The sequence below is a fragment of the Rhinoderma darwinii genome, chromosome 1, assembly GCF_050947455.1.
Source record: "Rhinoderma darwinii isolate aRhiDar2 chromosome 1, aRhiDar2.hap1, whole genome shotgun sequence".
Taxonomy (NCBI): Eukaryota; Metazoa; Chordata; class Amphibia; order Anura; family Rhinodermatidae; genus Rhinoderma; species Rhinoderma darwinii.
The window spans coordinates 434,621,935-434,648,356 of NC_134687.1; the positions used below are offsets into that span (position 1 = coordinate 434,621,935).

The 26,422-nt window shown below is 39.3% G+C and overlaps 1 protein-coding gene across 2 annotated transcripts in view; it reads right to left on the reverse strand.

Moving 5' to 3' along the window:
• Positions 1–26,421, reverse strand: part of HPS4 (HPS4 biogenesis of lysosomal organelles complex 3 subunit 2) — a 60,694-nt gene extending 34,273 nt beyond the window's left edge. Inside the window, exons 1-8 of one of the 2 annotated variants that reach the window (XM_075830829.1) lie at positions 26,272–26,421; positions 23,087–23,234; positions 15,922–16,012; positions 14,104–14,247; positions 12,087–12,194; positions 11,179–11,292; positions 10,199–10,293; positions 9,455–9,521 (exon numbers count right to left, since the gene is read on the reverse strand). In XM_075830829.1, the coding sequence (XP_075686944.1) occupies positions 9,455–9,521; positions 10,199–10,293; positions 11,179–11,292; positions 12,087–12,194; positions 14,104–14,247; positions 15,922–16,012; positions 23,087–23,127 (660 nt within the window). In that variant the 5' untranslated portion in view covers positions 23,128–23,234; positions 26,272–26,421. Of the gene's footprint in view, positions 1–9,454; positions 9,522–10,198; positions 10,294–11,178; positions 11,293–12,086; positions 12,195–14,103; positions 14,248–15,921; positions 16,013–23,086; positions 23,235–25,627; positions 25,717–26,271 lie in introns of those variants that run through there. The other variant, XM_075830838.1, reaches the window with a different exon arrangement.
• Between the last annotated feature and the right edge of the window lies 1 nt (position 26,422).

Genomic DNA, 26,422 nt, shown 5'->3' on the forward strand with positions numbered 1-26,422 from the left:
TCAGATAAAAGAAATGGCTAGATGGGGGGTAGGGTAAATCTTTTGTCATGGAATGTGAGAGGTATGGGGGAGGTAACAAAACGGCGAGCTATATTCGATTTCCTGAAAGGACAGTCTGCTGGTGTGATGGGACTACAGGAAACGCATCTTACCGCTGATACTGTGCAACAGGCATATAGGGCTTGGATTAGGCACAGTTTCCACTCCTTTCATTCCACATACTCGAGGGGGGTTACTCTCCTGGTTCATAGGGATGTACCCTTTTGCTGTTTGGCTTCCTTTAGAGATGGAGAGGGTAGATATGTAGGGGTACATTGTAAACTGTTTAACTGGGAATGAATAATCGTAGTACTATATGTACCTCCCCCATACTCTGTGGTTCCAATAAGAGAAGTGTTGGAGAGGTTGGCTAGTTGGCCTATGGTTCCGACTATACTAATGGGAGATTTCAACAATGTGATGGATAAAAGGTGCGATAAATTTCCAAAAGGGGGGGGGGGTAGGAGAGGCTGCTCTGACGCGGTTTTGGAAATACATGACGGAGGTTGGGTATACAGATATTTGGCGGGCAAAATGGCCCTCTACTACGCAATATTCTTGTGTGTCATCTACCTATGGGTCATTATCCAGAATAGATTTGATGTTTAGTAATGGGTTAGGGATTGAGTGGGTGGAGGGGGTGGAATATCTGCCAAGGTCATTGTCTGATCACTCCCCGATGATACTGAAGGTCCGAACCAGCCCACAGATGGGGGGGCTAAGACTGCACTGGAGGCTAAATCCGTTCTGGATACACCTAGTGGGGGAGGAGATAATAAATACGAGCCTGCAGGAGTACTTTGAGTTTAATAAAGGTACGGTTCCTATGGATATCCTATGGGACGCTATGAAAGCAAATATAAGGGGGGTGTATATTCGGGAGATCACGATCATAAAGAATAAATCAAGACAGGTGGGAGAACATCTGAGGGGAAGGGTGACGTTAACCGAGGAGAATCATATCGCTAATAATACAGTAGAAACTTTGGCCCAGTGGAAGGTCGCCCAAAAACTACTAAAGGAACATCAGCTGGAACAAGCAGCTAATAAAAGGTTGTTTTTGCAACAAAAATACTATGAGGAGGGAGAAATGACGGGTAGATTGTTGGCAAATATGGCTAGGCCCCAGAGGGAGGGTGCGTTCATCCACCAATTGCAGGATAAAGACGGGACACTGGTGGGAGAAACAGGGGATATACTGGGAGTGTTGAAGTCCTTTTACACTGAGCTGTATCGCACGAGGGTAGATTATCCAGAAGATCTTCTGACAGACTATTTGGCGGAAATAACGTGGGTTACTCTGGGGGAGGAGGAGAGAGAGTGGCTTGAGGAGCCAATTACTTTGGAGGAATTGCAGGAAGCGGTGAGCTCTATGGCAAATGAAAAGGCTCCAGGGATGGACGGAATACCTACTGAGCTGTACAAAACATATGGGGGGGGTGCTTCTGCCAGAGTTGTTGGAGGTGTTCCAAGATAGTTTTACCAGGGGGCGATTACCGCAGACTATGTATGAAGCAGCAATAGTGGTCATTCCCAAGGAGGGGAAAGATCGAACACAGCCAGATTCTTATAGACCAATATCCCTGCTGCCCGCTGATGTTAAAATTTTGGCAAAGGCTCTGGCTAACAGGGTGACAAGAGTGGTAACTAAAGTAGTGGGCCCGGATCAGTCGGGATTCATGCCATCTAGATCTACAGCGATTAATATACGAAGATTATTTTTGAATTTGCAGACAGATGCTGCAGATGCGCAGTGTAGAGCAGTGCTGTCCTTAGACGCTGCCAAGGCATTTGACAGCGTGGAGTGGGGGTATTTGTGGGCTGTTTTGGAGCGGTTTGGTTTTGGGAGAAATTTTATAACATGGGTAAAATTGTTGTATAAGGAACAGGTGGCTAGAATCAGAGCCAATGGAAGGATGTCAGACTCTTTTAGATTAGGGAGGGGGACGCGTCAGGGATGCCCACTTTCCCCGTTACTATTCGCTCTAGCGATCGAACCTCTGGCAAACATAGTAAGGCAACATCCGGGTATAGAAGGGTTTCGATGTGGGAACCTGGAGGAACGCATTGCACTATATGCGGATGATATTTTACTATTTCTGGGAGAGATAGATCGATCACTGCCTGTGATAATGACCGTATTGGAAAGGTTTGGTAAATTTTCAGGGTTGCAAATTAATTGGAGCAAGTCGGCATTATTGCCACTCAAGTCATTAGAGGTGCCACTGCAGGGGGGGGGGAATTGATATACCTTGTGTTAAAGAATTTAAATATCTGGGGATTACGGTCTCGGCAAGGGTGCAGGATTTTGTCGCACTGAATGTAAAACCATTATTGGACAAACTAAAAGAAAAGACTAGAATATGGCTTGGGCTACCACTTTCAGCGCTAGGAAGAGAAAACCTGATTAAAATTATTCTGATGCCTCAGGTTCTTTATGTTGTGCATAATGCCCCAGTGTGGTTGCCTAAGTACTGGTTCAGGAGAATACATAATTTGTTTAGGGACTTGGTGTGGAAAAGGGGGATCCCCAGGATTAAATTGGAAAAATTACAATTACCAACAGACCAGGGAGGATTGGCTATTCCAAATGCGTGGATATATTATCTAGCAGCCCAAGTGCAACACTTTAAAGGTTGGAAGAATAGGGAAGAGTGGGACTCTAGTGGGAAGAACAAGAATAGACTGTCGAGTTTCACATGAAAGCGCTCTTTTTCTAGCCATTTTGAAAGTTTAATCGAACCCACAAATGTAATGCTCCAGATTCTCAAATAGCTCAAAGGAAGGTCAGTTTTATAGCTCCTCTAAACAGCAAAACTGTTTACAGCGGTGCTAACATAATTGCACAAGGGTTTTCAAATCATCCATTAGCCTTCTAACACAGTTAGCAAACACAATGTACCATTAGAACACTGGAGTGATGGTTGCTGGAAATGGGTCTCTATACACCTATGTAGATATTGCATTAAAAACCAGACGTTTGCAGCTAGAATAGTCATTTACCACATTAACAATGTATAGAGTGTATTTCTGATTAATTTAATGTTATCTTCATTGAAAAAAACTGTGGTTTTCTTTCAAGAATAAGGAAATTTCTAAGTGACCCTAAACTTCTGAACGGTAGTGTATATATGTATATATATATATATATATATATATATATATATATATAAACATTTAAGAGTGCTCATAACATTATCAACAGTTAAAGTGGTTGTCAACTTTGGACAACAGGAGAAAATAAGCATTACAGATTGACCATTCAAATCAATGGGCTCTCAGGTCTGGACCCGCTTTGTAACAGATCTCCACAATGGCCAAGAGATGAGGGTCCCTAACTCCCTCTATTATCTCAGAATTACCTATTAACCCCTTAATGACCGGGCCTGTTTGGACCTTAATGACCAAGACAGATTTGTCAAATCTGGTATGTCTGACTTTATCAGAGAATAACTCTGTGAAAGTTTTGAATATCCAAGTAATTCTAACATTGTTTTTTCGTCACATGTTGTACTTTATTTTAGTGGTAAAAGTAGACGGATACGATTTGTGGAAATTAATTAAAAAATAGAAAAATGGAAGAAATTTTGTAAAAATTAAAATTTTTCTCTATTTTTAACTGCAATATGTCACATATGTACACACATACTGTACAATTTTTTAAATTAAATATATATTTCCATCTCTTTACTATATTTTGGCAGCACTTTTGAAAAAATTAAATAAATTTTCAGCAATTTAGAGGACTTACAAATTGAGTAATAATTTTATACATTTTGAAGTACATTTTGTTTTCCTGCACCAAGCCAGGTTTTCAGAGGCTTATAGGTCTCAGAATGATGGAAACCCCCACAAATGACCCCATTTAGAAAACTAGACCCCTTAAAGTATTTATCTAGGGGTATAGTAAGTATTTTGAACCCACAGTTTTTTGCTAAATTTAATACATAGCAGGTGAAAAAAATAATAATAATTTCACTTTTTTCATAAAAGTATCAGTTTGAAGACCGATTTCTTTTTAAAGCGACCATGAGAATGAAGAAACACACCACAAAATCTATCACCCCGTTTCTCCTGTTTTCAAAAATACCCACAGTGTGGCCCTAATGCATTGCTTGGACACACGGCAGGGCCCCAAAGGTAAGGAGCACCTGGAGGCTTTCAGGACTCATATTTTGCTTGAAAATGTTTTAGGCCCCACTGTACATTTGGAGAAGCTTTGAGCTGCCAGAACGATAGAAACTCCCCATAAACGACCCCATTTAGAACACTAGACCCCTTAAAGGTATTGATTTAGGGGTATAGGAAATATTTTGACCCCACAGTTTTTTGCTAAATTTAATGCATAGCAGGTGAAAAAAAAAATTATTTCACTTTTTTCATAAAACTATCAGTTTGAAGACCGATTTCTTTGTAAAGCGACCATGAAATGAAGACACATACCACATAATCTATCACCCTGTTTCGCCTGTTTTCAAAAATACCCACATTGTGGCCCTAATGCGTTGTTTGGACACACAGCAGGGCCCCAAAGGAAGGGAGCATCCGGTGGCTTTCACTCATATTTTGCTTCAAAATGTTTTAGGCCCCACTGTACATTTGGAGAAGCTTTGAGCTGCCAGAATGATAGAAACTCTCCATAAACGACCCCATGTAGAAAACTAGACCCCTTAAGGTATTTATCTAGGGGTATAGTTAGCATTTTTACCACAGAGGTTTTTTCACTAAATATATTGGAATTGGTCTGTAAAAATTAAAATCTACTTTTTTTCTGAATAGAAATTTGTAATATTTACAAGGAATAACGTAGAAAATGCACCCCATTTGTAAAGCAATGTCTCCAGATTACAACAATACCCCATATGTGGTAATAAACTGCTGTTTGGAGCCACAGCAGGGCTCAGAAGGGAAGGCGCGCCATTTGGATTTTGGATTTCTGATTTTGCTGGAATGGTTTTCGGTGCAATGTCGCATTTGAAATGCACTGGAGGGACCAAAACAGTGGAAACCCACCAAAAGTGACCCCATTTTGGAAAAACCTTCAAGGAATTTTTCATGGGTATAGTGAGCATTTAGACCACACGGGTCTTTTGCAGAGTTTATTAGAATTAGGGCGCGAAAATTAATATCAAACTTTTTTCCACTAAAATGTTGAATTTTCTCATTTTCGCCAGGGATAAAGGAGGAAAAAAACTAAAATCTTTTATAAAGCAATTTCTCCCGATTACGGAAATACCCCACATGTGGTCATAAGTTTTTTCATTAGAAATGAATTAACCCTTTCAGGACTGATCCATTTTTTGCTTTCTTATTTTAGATTTTCACTCCCCGCCTTCCAAGAGTCATAACTTTTTTATTTCTCCATCAATAGAGTGGTGTGAAGGCTTATTTCTTGCGGGAGGATCTGTAGTTTTTATTGGTACCATTTTTTGGTACATAAAAAGCGATTTAAAAAGTATTACATTTCTTTTTTTAGAGCTAAGGTGACAAAAAAAAAACAGAGATTTTGGCGGTTTCAATTATTAAATTTTTTTAAGGTGTTCACCGTGCGAATTAAATAATGGTATATTGTAATAGTTCAGACTTTTACGGACGTAGCGATACCAATTTTGTTCATTTTTTTACATTACTTTAGAAGAAAAATGGGAAAAGTTTTTTTTTTTTTAACTTTAAAAAAAATTCTCACTACTGATAACTTTAATTCTTCAACACATTTTATTAATCCCCTTAGGGGACTTGATCCAGCGATCATTGGATCCGCGGGTACAATATGCTGCAATACTAATGTATTGCAGTATATTGTTATTCTTACAGGCTTCTGTAACAGAGCGATCGCTGTACCTGTCCGTTAGTCCCGGGGGTCAGCTATAATACACAGCCGACACCCGCAGCATATGGAGCGGGCTCAGCACGTGAGCCCGCTCCATACATCAATCCCCGCACCATGACGGGCAATTAAGTCATAGTGCGCAAAGGGGTTAATGCACAGCGGATTGTTCAAAGTGAAAATTGCAATTTTCCACTGATATGCCATTTTAGCGCATAATATGTTGTGCCCAGTTTGTGCCACAGAAGACAAATACCTCATAAAACGTTAAGCGGGTTGTGCCAGTTATGGCGATGCCATATCTGTGGACGTAAACTGCTGCTTGGGCACGCTGCAGGGCTCAGAAAGGAGGGACGCCATTTAGCTTTTGGAGCGCAGATTTTGCTTGGTAATAGTTCTGTTTGGGGTTTTGCTGGTATTTCAGTTTATTATGTGGGGGCATATGTAATCTGTGTGGAGAACATCAGGGTATAATAAGAGGGTATAATAATGGGGTAAATAAATAATATTTCATAGATATGTGGCCGGTGTCGCACTGATAAATGGCGCCCAATCTTATCCACTTTTGGACACTGCACATTTTGCATCGCCATATTCTGAAAGCCAGAACTTCTTTCTTTTTTCTCCACCGGAGCTGTGTGAGGGCTTATTTGTTGTGGGACAATCTGTAGTTTTCATTGGTACCATTTTGGGGTACATGCGATTTTTTGATCACTTTTTATTACATTTTTTTGCAAGCCGGGTGACCAAAAACCAGGAATTCGTAAACGTTTTTTAGGTTTTTTTTGCGGCGTTCACCATACGCTATTAATGACATTTTTACTTTATTTTGCGAGTTGGTACGATTACGGCGATACCATATGTATATAGGTTTTTTCCTTTTTTTAGCGTTTGCACAATAAAATCACTTATTTATAAAAAAAAATATTTTCTGTGTCACCATATTCTGAGAGCCATAATTTTTTTAGTCAAAAAAGCTGTGTAAGGGTTTGTTTTTTGCGGGACGGATTGAAGTTTTTATTGGTACTATTTTTGGGTACATGCGACTTTTTGATCACTTTTTATTCTTTATTTTGGGAGGAGTGGTGACCAAAAAAATTGCGATTCTGTCATAGTTTTTTATTGATTTTTTTTGGGGTGTTCATCGTTCGGGAAAAATAACATTATAGTTTTATAGTTGGGGTCATTAGGAACGCGGTGATACCAAATATGTGTACTTTTTTAACGTGTTACATTTTTTTCTATAATAAAAGTCTTATTATAGGAAAACAAAAAGCATTTTGTGCTTATAGAACTTATAACTCATTTTTACAATTTTTTTTTTTAAAACATTACTTGTTTTTACTTTTTTTGACCTGCAGCTTTGATCGCTGCTAGAGTACATTACACTACACACGTAGTGTAATGTACTCTAACTGTCATTGCCAAGTGACAGTCACACTGACAGGAAGCCTCGGAGGACCGGCCGGAGGCTGTTCCTCCAAAGCTTCCGTACATGGCAACCCGGAGGCTATTGTCTAGCCTCCGATTGCCACAACAAGCATCGGCAGCCCCCATGTGCTTCAAACAACTTAAATGCAGCGACGGCAATCCATCGCTGCATTTAAGGGGTTAATTGCCGAAAGCAGCGGCGATGGTCCGCTGACCGGCAAGGCTGATGTGACAGCTGTCAGCGCGGGCTTGTCACTCTGTGTTTACACAGAGTGACCGATTGAAATACTGACGAAAATGAACGTCATGATGCGCGATCTAGCAGCCGACCATGACGTTCATTTTCGTCATCGGTCGGGAAAGGGTTAAGGTATATAAAAATGGGTTTTATAAGCTAGACAACACCTTTAAAGGGGTATTCCAAACATCAAAAATGTGCCCCATTGTACCAGTTATGAAAAATTAATCTTTGCATATAGTATCATTTATCAAAAATGAATATGTCCAAAGATACTACTACCCAAAATACACCATCTGATTGTTTTGTTTTCTACCTAGATGGCCCTGGTTATGTCCCCCAGTATTCCTTCTTCTAACCGGACAACATGCGTATTTTTCCGCTAGATCAGTATAGTGGTTCTTTTCCTTTCCCTACACTTGCTCCATAACTGCAGTTCCTCCTATTCCCATCTGTGTTTCTCAGTTGCATGACAGCCAGGCATGTGCAAAATAAAGCCCTGCTCCTGGGTAACGTAGTCTGCAATAAAAAGCTAGTGGTCACTTGGTCTGCCAGTATGTCAGAAATGTCAGAGCTGCGGGGGCCACGATTTTCCAAATAGAGGACAAGTAGGAGGTAAGTTAAAGCACAGTTCGTGCGCATTTCCTTTAGCTACATAGATATTTGAGTTTGAAAAAAAAATAAGGGATCTTGAGACCACCCCTTTACTGTATAACAAAACACATACAAAAAAATCCTGTGCAATCAATTAAATGTCCAGAAAAACACTGGATGCCTTCTATTTGTTAACTCCTGTATACAATTTGCAACAAAGTGAGATCTGTTATGGATGGTCAATTTGCTTATATTCTCTGTAATAAATTACATTGTGAATTATCAAGCAGGGTGCCGAATTACACAGAGATGTATCCTCCATCTCAAATGACCTTCTTATCTCCCCTCCCCTTATTTCTGCTTTGGGTCTGCAAGAAATATGTTATATCTATTTAGTCTTTGAATATTTCTCCTGTAACCTTGCAATTAGTAGCCTGGCTGAACGCCCAGACATAAAGCTATCAGATTTGCAAGGTTTTCTCTTTATCGCAACATTTCTTATGTATGGGAATGAAGCTCCCTAAAAATGCCCTTTATGAGAAAGAACAGCTTATAAGGATTCTATTGTACTCTTGTCTACAGCTACAAACCTGACGTCAGCATCTAATGAAGAACTATAATATTATATTTAAAATGTAATGTATGCCTTTAATTGGCTGAATATGAAATATTCTCATTGTATGCTGTTGGCTGAATCAGAGTTATTGTCACATTGCCACTGATTGGTTAACCTCAAGCCTACTCCCTTTTGAATGATATTATTGTAATTATTTTTGGCAATAAACCTCAGAGGAGTATTTTGAGCATACAAGCAATGTCTGTGTGTTTTTATTCCTCTCCGATATATATCGATCGAATCTATGATTAGCATCTGGATAAATGTCCTGGTGGAACACGCGTCTAAATTTCAGTCTAACATATATATTGAGCGATGACTTCCTCGACAGATCCAATAAGGTTACTATAGGTACTCACTTATTTATTTTTTTAGTTTCCACCCTCACACTGATATGGACATTCATTTAGAAAAAAAAAGGGACAAAATAGATCTAACTTCAAATTTCCATTAGTCATAACCAAACTCAAGCTAAATCATCCTATAAATGTTAGGTCAACCTATAGAGAACCTATACGTGTATATATAAAGGAATTGCACAAACAAAAATTCTGTAATATATAGTGAACATTTCATGTTTTGAATACTATCTACGATGTAAGTCATGAGAGCTGCAGGGAATCCTGCCGGGTACATATAGATAACTGAATATTGATATACAATCACAGCCTTTTTACCCAGAAGGTGTTTTTTTTTGTGGCATACTCACATGTTGTACAAGGCTATGAAAGAGAACCCTCGAAGTCAGTGAAGGAGGCAGCTGTGTACTCACTATTCTAAAATTTAGGAGACAAAAAGCAGGAGATCACAAATCAAGACCATTTTATGAAATGGTCCATTTCAATAATGTAACTTTATTAACACAGGCCAATGATTTGCAGTCAGAAAACTGAATAGCAGAAAAAGGATCCATTATTTCATCATTTAAAACCCAGGCCTTACCTAGAACATCTTCCTCAGACATCCAAAAACGAAGGTGTTCTGTTCACATCACGTTTTTCAGTCATGTAGGAGGTATAAGCCAAGAGTATTGCCCAACAGACATACTCCGAAATGCCCATAGGCCCCCCTGTACCCAAAGTATGCCAAAAGAGTGTCCTTTGGCATATGCCTGTCTACGAAGTGTCAGCATAACTTTTGTAGTGGGGCACAGTAAACAAAAATATATATATATATATTTTACATTGGAAATTAATTGCCGACATGTGCCACTGTATACCATGTGGGGAAATACTCCCGGCATAGATCTCCGACATGCCTGAAAAGTAAGATGCAAAAAGAGCCTTAGGCACGTGTCAGCCTACACAGTGTTGTGAGGGTTAACTAATTCTTGCAGCAACCAGAACAATTCTGCATACAACTCTGGGCTATAATAAAGGGAGTGCAAAATAAGATAACCAGTCTATGTACAGTTAATAATAATCAGAACATTTATTAGGATAACCAGGCATACCGTGTTTTATACATAATGCAGCCAGCTAGTATGTGGGGAAAGCGCTGACATGTCTGCAAAATGAGCGCGGCTTTCAGCAAGAGAAGAGGATCTACCTGCAAGAACAAAACAGAAATTCATCAAATGAAAAGAATTGGTTCTTGTTGCAGTTTTAGCGTATGTTCACACTGAGTTTTTTTTGCAGGCTGAAAATTCTGCCCCAAATTCCGTCTGGAATTTCGAGGCAGATTTTGATCTGCCTGCCGGCCGTTTGCCGCGTTTCTCGACTGTGGCCATTGAGTGCCGCGGGCAAAAACGCTGCGAAAAACGCTTTCTCTACCTCCCAATGACAATGGGAGATCAGAGACGTAAACACACGAAGATAGGGCATGTCGCATCTTTTTCCCGCCAGCCGGTTTTAAATGCTCGCAGGGAAAAAACTCCTCCGCCTCCCGTTTTCGGCCGATTTTTGGCACGTTTTCCGATGCAGTTTTTTCGCGTCCAAAAAAACTCTGTGTGAACAGGGCCTTATAGTTATATAGTTTAATTTTACTGTTTAACTAACACTCAAAACACAAAATGATATTTTCGCCACAGCAATTTTAACAACTGCAGACAGAACCCATAGGGTTTAACCCCTTTCAATATGCTTTGTTAGGACACATGGAAGTAATCGAGAGAGTCCCTTAAACTGAACCCTCCACTACTTTCAACCAGAGCAAATATCGACAGCAAAAACCGACTGGAAGACTGCTGGCATCCATTGACTACACAGCCTCTATGAAGGAAATAACTATCCATGAAATCCGGTAATAACATCGAATTGTTGCGTTTCTAAGCAGGACTGCCAACAATAAGCCAGTCATTGCTGGAATAGCTCAATGAAAAGGAGTCCTCAATGTGTTTAAGGACAACTCGAAGATGCAATGGGATTTGGCTTTTAGCCGACTGAGCTTGAATTCATGACATAATACATTGATGGGTAAATGGAGGCGCCATACTTTCGTTTTATCCACGTGTCTGAGGGAGTTGAAGATCTTGTGCAGGTCGGAGGTGTTCTGTATATGCTCTAGGTAAAGATTCCAATCTTCGCTCAGCTCCACCTGGGAATGAACCTGAGAAGAAACCAGCTAATGCTATGAATGTGTAGAACCCCATACATTTACTACCAAATTCTAAACTACACTCAATGCCTTTCTCCATACACTTAAAAATAGTTAGAATTAAAGGGGTATTCCTAGAATTCAAGGTAATGCTTAGTTTCATTTTAAAAGCCACTTATTTGATCAAAAAGACCATTTGCCCCAAATCACTCCTCAAAGTACCCCATAAAAAGCCTATACCTTGTTTACACTAAAGACGTCCTGCAGTAGTTCTATTTTCTCCCGGTCACGCATGCGCAGTTCAATGCTGCCATCTCTGTATAACGGCGTGGTTTCTCTCCCTGTGCTGTGATTCCCGGCATGTGCAGTTTGCCTGTTCTCACAGTACAGGGCGAGCACTGTGCTGTAATAGATCCTCTGCATTATATCAGCTATGTTACCAGTGCAGCCAAGCGTGCCTAGGAGACACTTGAACCACCAATGAAATTATGCTATATCAATGTATATCACATGCACAGGAGAGGACTGGGAATTGCCGTTAGAAGAGACACATGGCTGATTTACAATGGGAAAGTACATTTCCAAACAGCAGCCACGTGATGAAGGTCTGCCGAGTTTCCGTAATGAAACCGAAACAGAAAGGCTATGATGGAATGGGGAATTATATTTTCCTAAATCTGGCATGTACAGGACTTTTCAGAAAAACATAGTTCTTGTCCAACCTCTTTATTACGTGACTAGATGGTATTAACAGTATTGTGCATAAACATCATATAAAACAGGAGTTATAGCAAGTTAATATTTACCCGGTAAGCATGCCACAACGGTCCATTATAAAACCGGAACAGTCCAATCAGATCCTCCAGGAAGCACTTGCAAGTGACATCAGAAACATCCGCAGAGCATCCGAGTGCCTGAAAAACAATGAAAGTGCAAAGATGAACAAATCCTCTAAGAACTACTTTTTCAAAGTCCTCAAATCAATCATTTCAGAGGATATAATGAAACCAACTTTGTGCACAAATACCCATCAAGCAGGTTTTATTGTGACATTTTAACAATACAATTTAAGTAGCATTGTTAGAGTCACCCTCTTTTTTGCCACAGAGACATATTTTTCAGTTGTAAATAAAAATATTAAAAAACAAAGGGCAAAAATCTGGCTTCTTCCTATGATGGAATGCAGATCAATGAAAGGAAGCAGCTTTGTGCTAGCACATGATCTTAGTAATGCTGCATTGTATCGGCAGAGCATGGACTGTTTTTGGTTTTCCAAGTAGAGGGCACTATTAGTCCATGATCTGCTGGTATGAAGCAGTGGTACACGTCATCATAGATATGAGATTATAGGTGGATACGACCAAGATTGGCGGGATCTGCTTACGTCATGTCTACCACATAAGTCTACATTGTTAGTAACAGAAGAAATGTCCAACATTAATATAAAAACAAAGACTATTATGAGGCTCTTCACACTGGTGGCTTTCCCTACCATATTCGAAGAAGCATTTCCATTAAAATCCCTTTTAACGGTATTGATTTTTGTGCCATTAGTTATCAGTTAGGTTCATTTCTGTTCGTTTTTCATTGCATTTAAAGGGTAGAAAATAGTGTCGTCTGCTACATCATTTCAATGGAGCCCATTAAAGTGAATGAAATCCAATACACTTACATTTTGATCTGTTAAAACAATGGATCTGTCATAGATCCATCAGAAACAGAAGATTTGACAGCAGTGTGTACGGAGTCTCCTTGGGGTGCTCTGCCTTGCTCAGAAATGGGTTTCATAGGTTTCTGTAACTAGCACTCCCAGTGGAGAGGTGGCTGCACCATCATCGCTTCCTTGAGGACAAGATCTGGATTTACTTCTTCCCAAATTTGAATGTGGATTTGCCAAAAACCCAGAGCTATATGGTTCTCGGAACAGTTTGTGTTGAGGTTTTGTTTCTCTGTGATGTACCTTCATCTTTTCACAAGAACTATCCACTCATCTTGCAATACAATTATGTAAAAAAGTCTTATAAAATGTTGCATTTCTGTTCATCCTGTACTTCTGTTAATTTGAAAACAAAACATTTAAAGGGTAACTAAACCTTCAACAAACTTCTGGCATGTCATAGTGACATGTCAGAAGTTTTGATCGGTGTGGGGTCCAAGCACTGAGACCCCTAGAATGGAGCGGCAAAAGCGCTCGGTGAGCCCTGATCCGCTTAGTTCAATACACTTATATTTTGATCTATTAAAAGAATGGATCTGTCATAGATCCATCAGAAACACTGTTACATTCTTTTTATTAGAAAAGCCGATCAGAAACCAAACGTCTCAGCACTCATCCGAGCTCTTCTACCGCTTTGTTCTAGTGGTCGGAGGGGGTCTCAAAGCCCGGACCCCAACCGGTCAAAACTTCTGATATGTCACTACGACATGTCAGAAGTTTGTTGAAAGTTTAGTTACCCTTTAAATAAAAATCACTTTAAAGGGTGACATGAAAAGGGTAAGGCCCCCTGCACACAGCCGTGCCTGTAATAACGGCCGGTGATTACAGGCATGGCCGGCTGAGGACAGTCACCCACATTTGCGGGCTGTGCTCCTATTATAAAGTCTGGGAGCAGGGTGTGTAAAAAAAAATAAAAAAAAAATAGGACATGTCCTATTTTTTGCGGGTCATTTCTACGGCCCGGACACCTCCCCGTAAATATACAGGAATGTGTCTGTGGGCAATAGAAACGAATGGGCCCGTACTTTGATCCGCAATTATGCTCCGTGATTGCGGATCAAAATTACGGCCTTATGAATGGGGCCTTAGTTATCAAAAATACTCACCCACAAATACTCCCCATGCACCTGAATTGCAAATTTTTGTTTTCGTAATCTAATAAGATCGGGAGGAGAGCTGGAAATCTCAGTCAGGCAGCGAACAACTCCTGCAATCTGTCCACATAGTAATTCCTGCAGGTCAATAACGGTCTAAAAAACAAGTAACATTATCAAATTAGTTAACATATTAGTCAAAGCTCTGTTTTACTTTTCAGTTTTACGTAAATACAACCGATTCATTGTATAACAAAGTGTTTTGCGGCTTTCTAATTTGTCATTTTCTCACCTTTACGATATCTTCTTGCTGTCAGTGAATGAAAACATTTTCATTGACACCCAGAGGCAGAAAACCCTTCCTTATCATGTCTAATGGTGAACACCTCATTACAAGAGAGAACTCTAACATCCGAGTGCCTGTGTCACCAGCACATGACCACAAGAATGTGGCCATTCACTGACAGCAAGCAGACAGTATATTACAGTTCCATAACCTTTCACTATTTACACTTTATATACATAAAACCAGAAAACACAAACAGTAGTTGTTCAAAAGCACTAGTCATAAATGCAAACCAAGATGCCCGCTGTACGGATACATACACTGCTCAGAGATTTTGATAAATGATTTTTAACTTTCTTATAATGTATATATTTTCCAATATGGCTGCACTTTCCATGGCACGAAGAAAAGCAGCGTTGCAATAGCAAATCTAGGAAGCATGTGCACAAGTTATAGTATAGTGGTCGGCATTGGAGTATGACGAAGGGCTCCAGGAGGCCTAGTAAATAGTGCATACAATGAATCCGCCACGCTAAATTCCCCCCACATAGAAATGTTGTTATGGCCATAAACGACCAGTTTTTCCAGAGGCGTAGAGAATGTCACAAGGTTTCTCACAGGAATTAGGGAATTATCTTTATCAAGGTAACAAAGACTTAACAGTAAAGAAGATCTGGAAATGTTGTGTCACTACAGCGGAACTACACAGGACATAAAAATCTATCAAAAAGCAGCATCAATGGCTTCAATGCTTCTCTATACACAAACAACACATGACTAACGTTCAACTCAATGGAAACCACAAGAGTTAATGACAACATCACTCCTTAAAAAGGACATGTTTAAAATCTGTAGATGCCACAAGGACCACTTATAAAGTTCTGGTCATATAGTCTTTAAAGGGGTTTTCCCACGAGGGACATTTATGACATATCCACAGGATACGTCATAAATGTCAGATAGATGCGGGTCCCACCTCTGGGACCCTCACCTATCTCTAGAACGGGGCCCCCTATATCCTGTTCTAGCTTTTTGTGTCTGACATTTATGACATATCCAAAACCCCTTTAAATACCATCAGGCTGCATACCACCTTTCATACTGGTGCTGCCATACCATCCTCTGCCTGCCATAGATGCATTCCCCTTGAGGTAGGGCCGCTACCTACTTTCCCATAATCCCATATTGTTCACATTGTACTGTGGTTGCAAATTAAATAGAATTAGGGGGTTTGCTGTAAAATGAATATTAAATGTAGTTTATACTCCCCTCACAAGTATACAAACTTTAAAGTCAACACCATTTTCCAAACTTCAACACCATTTTCCAAAACTCTGTGCTTATTCATTTTTTGGGACACGTATCCATATTGAGAATAGGGGTCACTCAACCCTCGACCCAGCTGGTAAAGCGGCCGCGGGCCACCGATTCCAGGCAGGGAATATGCGGAGAGATGGCCATGCACGAGCACGGCTCTTTCCATTATGTTCTGTCCGACTCACAGAAACAGCCGTCAGACGACCCCAGTTCTCGATATAACTTACCTGAGGAGGATAGAAATAATTAATTCCATCACTTGTGGGGTCACCTTCTCCCTTCACCTTTGATCCGTCATAGAGAAAAAAATAATTCAACCTGCACATAAACACAAAAAAAATAATGAATAATCAGATTTATTTAAGTTCATGCGGAATGTGTAGAATGAAAATCACAAGAGGAAAGTACACATAACGTACAAAGTGCTCTGGACCAATCAGCTCTTTCCATGGCTACCGTAAAGTGACGTGTGCAAATTCCAAATCACTGGGGCCTATCTCATCGTGATACCTAGGAATGTGGTATAAAGTGATCGCTTGGTTCATTTTATCTAAATATTGAATTATAGAAACTACAGACTTATTCTTATAGATTATAGTTTTAACCCTTAAAGGGGTTGTCTCACGATAATAATTAATCACCTATCCACAGGATAGATCATAAATGTAGGATTGCTGAGGGGTTCTGACCATTGGGACCCCTAACGATCACAAGAACGAGGCCATTTCAATGGAGCGGTGGTCATGTGTGCGCACTGCGATAATAGAGTTCTCCTTTTGACGTGAATGGAAATAATATTTGTGTATTGAGCATTGTCTCTCCTGTCACAGGTCACTTCCACAAGGTGTCCTTCTTGTACGGGAAGAGGAAGCTACATGGACATTGGACTGGCTACTTACACGCCACCAGAAGAGGACAGCGATGGGGAAATGTGCAAAATGAGATAAGTACTAGTGGCAGTATTTTAAGCACATTGGCGGCAGGGGCCGGACTGGCCACATGGCATATGCCAGATGGGCTGGTTGGCTGCCACCCACACAGTCCTTATTACTTATGGCTATGGACTGAAGCCTATTCACTCTGGGTGTCTGATCAAGCTTATCTGTATGCAGCCGCTGATCAGACACAGAGAGATGGCGCGGGGTAGAAGAGGGTTGCAGTTTGCTGCCTGTGTACTCTACAATCAAGCATCAGAGAGAAGCAGAGCATTAACCATTCTGCCCTAAAAAGGAATAATTTTCCTCCTGATCCCAAGTGGCGATCAGAATGGATCAACTTTCAAGCGAGACGGAGGGAGTGCCCCCTTGTCTTTTGAGGGGGTTGTACATGACAAAGGTTTTAACCATATTTTGTTTAAGGGCCATTATATACTTCTACAAGTTAATCATGTCCCTCCTTAGGAGCCTCACACACAAGCGTGTTCTTTCCGTGATATGCGGTCCGTACGTCGGCCGCAAGTCCCAGACCGAACACAGTGCAGGGAGCCGAGCTCATAGCATCATAGTTATGTACGACGCTAGGAGTCCCTGCCTCGCTGCAGGACAACTGTCCCGTACTGTAATCATGTTTTCAGTACGGGACTGTAGTTCCACGGAGAGGCAGGGACTCCTAGCGTCGTACATAACTGTGATGCTAGGAGCCCAGCTCCCTGCACTGAGTTCGGTCCGAGAAATGTGGCCGACGTACGGACCGTATATCACAGACCAAACACGCTTGTGTGTGGGAGGCCTTAGTCATATCTTTTAATGGATAAACATGTTTACATTTTTACATCTTTTCTTATAACTAAGATTTCTCCATGCCTCTGTTCGCATGTGTGGCAGAGTATCTGTTGCAGATTTTGGCAGATTTGACAGGGAAAATAGCGCTACATGCTGCATTATTTTTCACGTCAAAGCCATGAATACTACGCCGGAACCCAAACACCTCCATTGTAAGTCAATATCCTAGGTGTGAGTGGTACATTTGTGGCATGTGTTCCAGGTAATTAAGGGGTACAGTATAGATTAGCTACATTTTTCAGGTGTACAGTATATTATGGTGTTATTGATGTGTACAGTATGACAGCATTATTCATGAGTATAGCATATATAGCAGCATTATTAATATGTACAGTATATAGTGCCGTTATTCATGTGCACATTGTGTATATATAGAGGTATTATTTATATGTTTATTAAATATCAAAGTATTATTCACGTGGACAGTATACATGGGGTCATTTTTCAGGTGTACAGTATATAGTGGAGCTATTTATTAGTAAAGTATATTTTGCGGCATTATTCATGTATATAGAAGCATTATTCATGTGTACAGTATATAGTACCGTTATTAATGTGTACAGTATATATAGCAGTAGTATTCATGTATATAGAAGCATTATTCATGTGTACAGTATATAGTACCGTTATTAATGTGTACAGTATATATAGCAGTAGTATTCATGTATATAGAAGCATTATTCATGTATATAGAAGCATTATTCATGTGTACAGTATATAGTACCGTTATTAATGTGTACAGTATATATAGCGGTATTATTCATGTGTTTATTAAATATCACAGTATTCATGTGTGCAGTAAATATGGGTCATTTTTCATGTGTACAGTATATAGTGGTGTTATTAATGTGTACACTATACATGACAGCATTATTTATGTGTATATTTTATGTAGAGCAGCATTATTTGTATACAGTATATAGTGGAGTTATTTCTACAGTATATATGGTGCCATTTTTCATGTGTAGAGTATATAGTGTCATTCTTTATGTGTACAGTATATTTTGCGGCATAATTCATGTGTACAGTATATAGTGGCGTTATTCTTGTGTACAGTTTATATGTCAGCATTATTCATGTGTATATTATATATAGCAGCATTATTCATGTGTACAGTATATATGGCAGCATTATTTACGTGTACAGTATATAGGGGTGTTATTCATGTGTACAATATAGATATAGCAGCATTATTCATGTGTACAATATAGATATAGCAGCATTATTCATGTGTGCAGTATATATAGCAGCATTATTTACATGTACAGTATATAGGGGTGTTATTCATGTGTACAATATAGATATAGCAGCATTATTCATGTGTATATTATATATAGCAGCATTATTCATGTGTGCAGTATATATGGCGGCATTATTTACATGTACAGTATATAGGGGTGTTATTCATGTGTACAATATAGATATAGCAGCATTATTCAGGTGTATATTATATATAGCAGCATTATTCATGTGTGCAGTATATATGGCGGCATTATTTACATGTACAGTATATAGGGGTGTTATTCATGTGTACAATATAGATATAGCAGCATTATTCATGTGTACAATATAGATATAGCAGCATTATTCATGTGTGCAGTATATATAGCAGCATTATTTACATGTACAGTATATAGGGGTGTTATTCATGTGTACAATATAGATATAGCAGCATTATTCAGGTGTATATTATATATAGCAGCATTATTCATGTGTGCAGTATATATAGCAGCATTATTTACATGTACAGTATATAGGGGTGTTATTCATGTGTACAATATAGATATAGCAGCATTATTCAGGTGTATATTATATATAGCAGCATTATTCATGTGTGCAGTATATATGGCGGCATTATTTACATGTACAGTATATAGGGGTGTTATTCATGTGTACAATATAGATATAGCAGCATTATTCATGTGTGCAGTATATATGGCGGCATTATTTACATGTACAGTATATAGGGGTGTTATTCATGTGTACAATATAGATATAGCAGCATTATTCATGTGTACAATATAGATATAGCAGCATTATTCATGTGTGCAGTATATATGGCGGCATTATTTACATGTACAGTATATAGGGGTGTTATTCATGTGTACAATATAGATATAGCAGCATTATTCAGGTGTATATTATATATAGCAGCATTATTCAGGTGTATATTATATATAGCAGCATTATTCATGTGTGCAGTATATATGGCGGCATTATTTACATGTACAGTATATAGGGGTGTTATTCATGTGTACAATATAGATATAGCAGCATTATTCAGGTGTATATTATATATAGCAGCATTATTCATGTGTGCAGTATATATAGCAGCATTATTTACATGTACAGTATATAGGGGTGTTATTCATGTGTACAATATAGATATAGCAGCATTATTCAGGTGTATATTATATATAGCAGCATTATTCATGTGTACAATATAGATATAGCAGCATTATTCATGTGTGCAGTATATATGGCGGCATTATTTACATGTACAGTATATAGGGGTGTTATTCATGTGTACAATATAGATATAGCAGCATTATTCAGGTGTATATTATATATAGCAGCATTATTCAGGTGTATATTATATATAGCAGCATTATTCATGTGTGCAGTATATATGGCGGCATTATTTACATGTACAGTATATAGGGGTGTTATTCATGTGTACAATATAGATATAGCAGCATTATTCATGTGTACAATATAGATATAGCAGCATTATTTATGTGTGCAGTATATATGGCGGCATTATTTACATGTACAGTATATAGGGGTGTTATTCATGTGTACAATATAGATATAGCAGCATTATTCATGTGTACAATATAGATATAGCAGCATTATTCATGTGTGCAGTATATATGGCGGCATTATTTACATGTACAGTATATAGGGGTGTTATTCATGTGTACAATATAGATATAGCAGCATTATTCAGGTGTATATTATATATAGCAGCATTATTCAGGTGTATATTATATATAGCAGCATTATTCATGTGTGCAGTATATATAGCGGCATTATTTACATGTACAGTATATAGGGGTGTTATTCATGTGTACAATATAGATATAGCAGCATTATTCAGGTGTATATTATATATAGCAGCATTATTCATGTGTGCAGTATATATGGCGGCATTATTTACATGTACAGTATATAGGGGTGTTATTCATGTGTACAATATAGATATAGCAGCATTATTCATGTGTATATTATATATAGCAGCATTATTCATGTGTGCAGTATATATAGCAGCATTATTTACATGTACAGTATATAGGGGTGTTATTCATGTGTACAATATAGATATAGCAGCATTATTCATGTGTACAATATAGATATAGCAGCATTATTCATGTGTGCAGTATATATGGCGGCATTATTTACATGTACAGTATATAGGGGTGTTATTCATGTGTACAATATAGATATAGCAGCATTATTCAGGTGTATATTATATATAGCAGCATTATTCATGTGTGCAGTATATATGGCGGCATTATTTACATGTACAGTATATAGGGGTGTTATTCATGTGTACAATATAGATATAGCAGCATTATTCAGGTGTACAATTTCTATGGTGCCATTTTCATGTGTAAAGTATATTTAGCTGCAATATTCATGTATAAGGATTACTGAAATATTAATTGCATCCACCTAATGATTAAATTTACTGCACACATATATTCTTAATATTTCTATAATACATGCAGCCCATCACATGCCGCTCCCATTCAGCGGTTTTGTGGGATTTATGAAATATTTGAGAAGCACAACAGGAAGACAGAATTTCAAGGAGCATCAGAAACAATGTACAATAAGTTTGTATAGTTAGGGAGTGTGTCCGCAACCGCAAAAACATATTGCATGGACAGCAGGTGGGTTTGTGAGCTTTAACCCGTTAGTGACCGCCAATACGCCTTTTAACGGCGGCCACCAACGTGCTTTATTCTGATGCATATGCTTTTTTACGGCACTGCATCAGGATAAAGTAAACAGAGCAGGGAGCCGTCAAATCTCCCTGCTCTCAGCTGCCAGAGGTAGCTGAGGGCTGGGGTCGTCCCTGCTCTGCCGTGTGAGATCGATATTAGTATTGATCTCACCCGTTTAACACCTCCGATTCGGTGCACAATAGCGTGCACCGCATCTGAGTGGTTTTGGAGAGAGGGAGGGAGCTCCCTCTCTCTCCCACCGACACCCGACGATACGATCGCCGAGTGTCTGTGTCTCCAATGGCAGTCGGGGGTCTAATAAAGGCCCCCAGGTCTGCCTGGAGCGAATGCCTGCTAAGACCTAGCAGATGCCTGTCCGTTTTAAACGGACAGGCAGTAATACACTGCAATACAAAAGTATTGCAGAGTATTATAATAGCGATCGGAGAATCGCATATTATAGTCCCCTAATGGGACTAGTAAAAAAGTAAAAAAAAAGTTTAATAAAGTTAATTTAAAAAAAAATGTGATGAAAAACCCAGCTTTTCCCCTTACAAAATGCTTTACTATTAAAAAAACTAAATAAAGTAAAAAAGTTACACATATTTGGTATCGCCGCGTCCGTAACGACCCCGACTATAAATCTATTACATCATTTAACCCGAACGGTGAACGCCGTAAAAAAATTTTTATAAAAAACTATGGAAAAATTGCTGTTTTCTGTGAATCCTGACTTTAAAAAAATGTGATAAAAAGTGATCAAAAAGTCGCATCTACTCCAAAATGGTACCAATAAAAACTACAAGTCGTCCCGCAAAAAAAAAGCCCTCATACAACCGCATCGGCGAAAAAATGAAAACGCTACGGCTCTTCAATATGGAGACACAAAAACAAATCATTTTGAAAAAAAAGCGTTTTTACTGTGTAAAAGTAGTAAAACATACAAAAACTATACAAATTTGGTATCGTTGCAATCGTAACAACTCGCTGAATAAAGTTATTGTGTTATTTAGATCACACGATAAACGGCGTAGATTTAAGACGCAAAAAAGAGTGGCAAAATTTCAGGTTTTTTTCTATTCCCCCCCAACAAAAAAGTTAATAAAAGTTAATCAATAAATTATATGTACCTCAAAATGGTGCTATTAAAAAGTACAACTTGTCCCGCAAAACACAAAACCTTATACAGCTATGACGACGCAAAAATAAAAAGATTATAGCTCTTGGAATGCGACGATGGAAAAACGTAAAAAATGGCTTGGTCATTAAGGTCTAAAATAGGCTGGTCATTAAGGGGTTTAAGTGCCAGAGCTGATTTTATGTCTCAGTCTGGCCCTGTTGGTGGCTGATATTGTGGTAAGGAAGAATGGTGAAATAAAGCATTTTTATTAAAAGCAGCACAGTAAGTGGCTTTATTTGGGGTACGCTGTGCCTTGCCACCTGGAGGGTTATTGTGAATGGGTCGAGTATGGAGGATACTGTGGATTGCACTGTTTTGGGGTAACTACGTAAAGCACTGTTACGTGGGCGTTGTGGATGGCTCTGGTAGGGAACACATTGTGGTGTCAAAAAATAATTGGAGTTCGGTGATACATGTGCACACAACTCCTCTAATATTCTTCTAAATTACAACGAGGTGTACAGAAATAATATGGACTTACCATGACAGCGGCCTGGGCTCGGAAATACAGGGAGATGCCATGAAACTAATGTATAATTATTCCATCGCCATCAAGTGGTTTACTGCGAACAAGCAAAAAATTCACTGCACAGCCTCGTATCCCCAACATTAACTGGGCTCCAGCGCTCCTGGCAAGACAAAACACAGAGAGATAGCAAAATGAGCACCCCAGGACCAGCACTGCTTGTTTACACTCATCTAGTACATAGGCATAGGATACTTTTATATGGACAGGATGTAAAGTCAATCAAACTTGACCAAAAACCTCAAAAGTTATGTACACCAAGGGCAATTTTTTTTTTAAATAAAAATGTTTATCAGTGTGATAGTTTTTATTAAAAAATTGTTTTACTTGTTGAGCTACAGCTGCTCTGTATTCCCTATACAGAGCAGCTGTACCGTTTGCTATGACCTGAATCCGTCAGTCCCGCGGACCTGACGGGTTCAGGGTCAGACACGCAGGATCCACCTGTAATCTATCACATCTAATTTATGAACGGACGGACCTTTTTATTAAAAAAATAAAAAATGCCTTTCAATTGTTTACATGGCCTTTCATTTCTAAGATCATTTATCCGTAAGATCGTTTTTGTGTAAACCATTTTTCTAATATACTTTAGGTACGAATTCCTTATTATTTTTAAGATCTCTGCTTGCAGTCATTCAATAGAATCCTTCCTCAGCTCACACACATTCATTGACAGCCTACAAACGATATATCAATCTGCTCAGCTCCTCCCGCTCTAGAACATGCTGCGTACATCCCAAGATTATTTATCTCATTTCCCTGAGGTTAATGAAAAAGAAAATGCTCCCCAAAATAATTCATTTTATCGCTCCATCAATAGAAAAGTGATTGTTTTACCATCTCAAAAGTGACAACCAATATGGCTGCACATTCTGATGTCATAGCATGCAGTTGACTATATAACAAATGTATACCTCAATAAACTTAAAGAGAGTTAGGGTCAGGAGTTAGGGTCAGGAGTTAGGGTCAGGAGTTAGGGTCAGGAGTTAGGGTCAGGAGTTAGGGTCAGGAGTTAGGGTCAGGAGTTAGGGTGGGTTCACACGCCCATGTTACGTCCGTAATGTACGGAACGTATTTCGGCCGGAAGACACGGACCGAACACAGTGCAGGGAGCCGGGCTCCTAGCATCATAGTGATGTACGATGCTAGGAGTCCCTGCCTCTCCGTGGAACTACTGTCCCGTACTGTAATCATGATTACAGTACGGGACAGTTTTCCAGCAGCGAGGCATGGACACCTAGCATCGTACATAAGTATGATGCTAGGAGCCCGGCTCCCTGCACTGTGTTTGGTCCGGGTCTTCCGGCCGAAATACGTTCCATACATTACGGACGTAACATGGTTGTGTGAACCCAGCCTTAGGGTCAGGAGTTAGGGTCAGTTCACACAGAGTTTTTTGCCGCTCATTTTGATGCGGAAACTGCGTTGGGATCAACGCCAAAAAACGCCCTAAATTGTACCCCATTGATTTCAATCGGAGGCAGAGGCGTTTTTTCCCGGGCGGCTTTCAGCTACTCGCGTAAAAAAAAGCGGCATGCTCTTTCTTCTAGCAGTTTCCACCTGTGACCTTCGGTTGAAAGCAACGGGAGGCCGAAAAAACCTGCGGTGCTCGTTATGAGCGTTTTTGTCCTCGGTTTTTGTATTAGCTTCAACGGCCTCAAGCAAAAAAACACTGCAAAAGAATTTGAAAAAAAAAGCGTCAAAGCAATGCTGGCAATTCAAAATCGACCTCAAAATTCTTTAAGGAATTTTCAGGCATATTTTTTCTGCCTGCAAAAAACTCTTTGTGAACTAGGACTTAGACTAGATACACATGAAGGAACATGGAGTGTTCACGGACACATAGGGACTCTGACAGGGTCATATAAACAAGAACGCTCTTATCCACTGACAAATGGTGAGGGACGGAGACACAAAATATATAGAACTTTTCATCATAAAACAATTAAGCTTTAGTTACATAAAACTGGTAAACCCCTTTAAGTAAAAAGCAGAGTAATTTTTTGTGTGGTCATTGCAGGTTGCAATATCTAATACCCTATAGATAAATAATATAGAACATGTAATACGGGGACTTTACAAAACCTACTGCAAGGGAAACGTGGAGCAGTTCCCCAAAGCAACCAGTTTATTACTCAGGTGCCCTTAAAAAAAAGAAAGCAGCAACCTTAAATATTTAATAGCAGATACTTCATTTATCAAAACGGTCTAACAGGAAAATTGTCCTGGTCACCCATGGCAACCAACCAGAGCTCAGCTTTCATATCATAAACTGCTCTGGAAAAATTAAAACAGAGCTCTGATTGGTTGCTACAGGCAGCAAAGACCGTTTTATTTAGACAGTTTTGATAAACGGGGCCTGTTCCCAGCAACGACGTTTGTAGACATGAATTTTTTTATGTGACAATGCATCTCATTCTAAATGTGGAATATCACAAAACCTCCAATAATAATAATAGATAGCATTCATTTTTAGTAATATAATCTACCCACCTCTCAGCCCTTGGAGGATGCAATGACCTAAATACTAAAAGCTTTTTTTTTGTGTGGCTAAACTGATCACAAGACACTTCTCGTGATTCCTCCGCCCCCAACATTCTATTGCCGGGGCTGTTATATCTACAAGTAACCACTAGGTGGAGTACTAGCAACATTCTTATTATTCAACATAAACTGAATAATATATAATGGGGAATGGATATTCATGCAAGTGACAGGTGAAAGCAGCTGTTGGGGGTCATTAGTATCCCTTCACCTACTAGAAAACATCCCAATATAGTTTATTAGGAATATTTCTGTCATTGGTAACCATACTAATTGCTCTACAATACAGCCTATTACAATATACAACACGCCATGAGGAAGGAAGCTGTCTACCACAAACAGTGTATCAGAACTGGCTGAGAAAAGCGGCCACTTAGAGATCAGCTTACATTCCTCCAGTGCATGTTAGAAGATGAAAGCTGAACTCTGATTGGTTGCTACGGCTCACAAGGACACTTTTGCCGAGACAGCTTTTATGTCGAGGTTCGTTTTGTGTAACAGATGTTCACATTAAAACCAGCAATCGCGTTCACTAAATTAAGTGATATAAGTGAGCGTAAGGAGAGATCTTATTATGGAGCATATCTTCCTACCTGTTCTTCTTCTTTATTATAATTCGGTAACTACTATCTAGTGATTTCCCAATCATTTCCTACTTTCAAAACAAGCGTCGCATAATATATACGTTCGTCCACCACTAAATACGTCACATCAATGTGTCCGTACGGCAAGATGGCCAGCCAC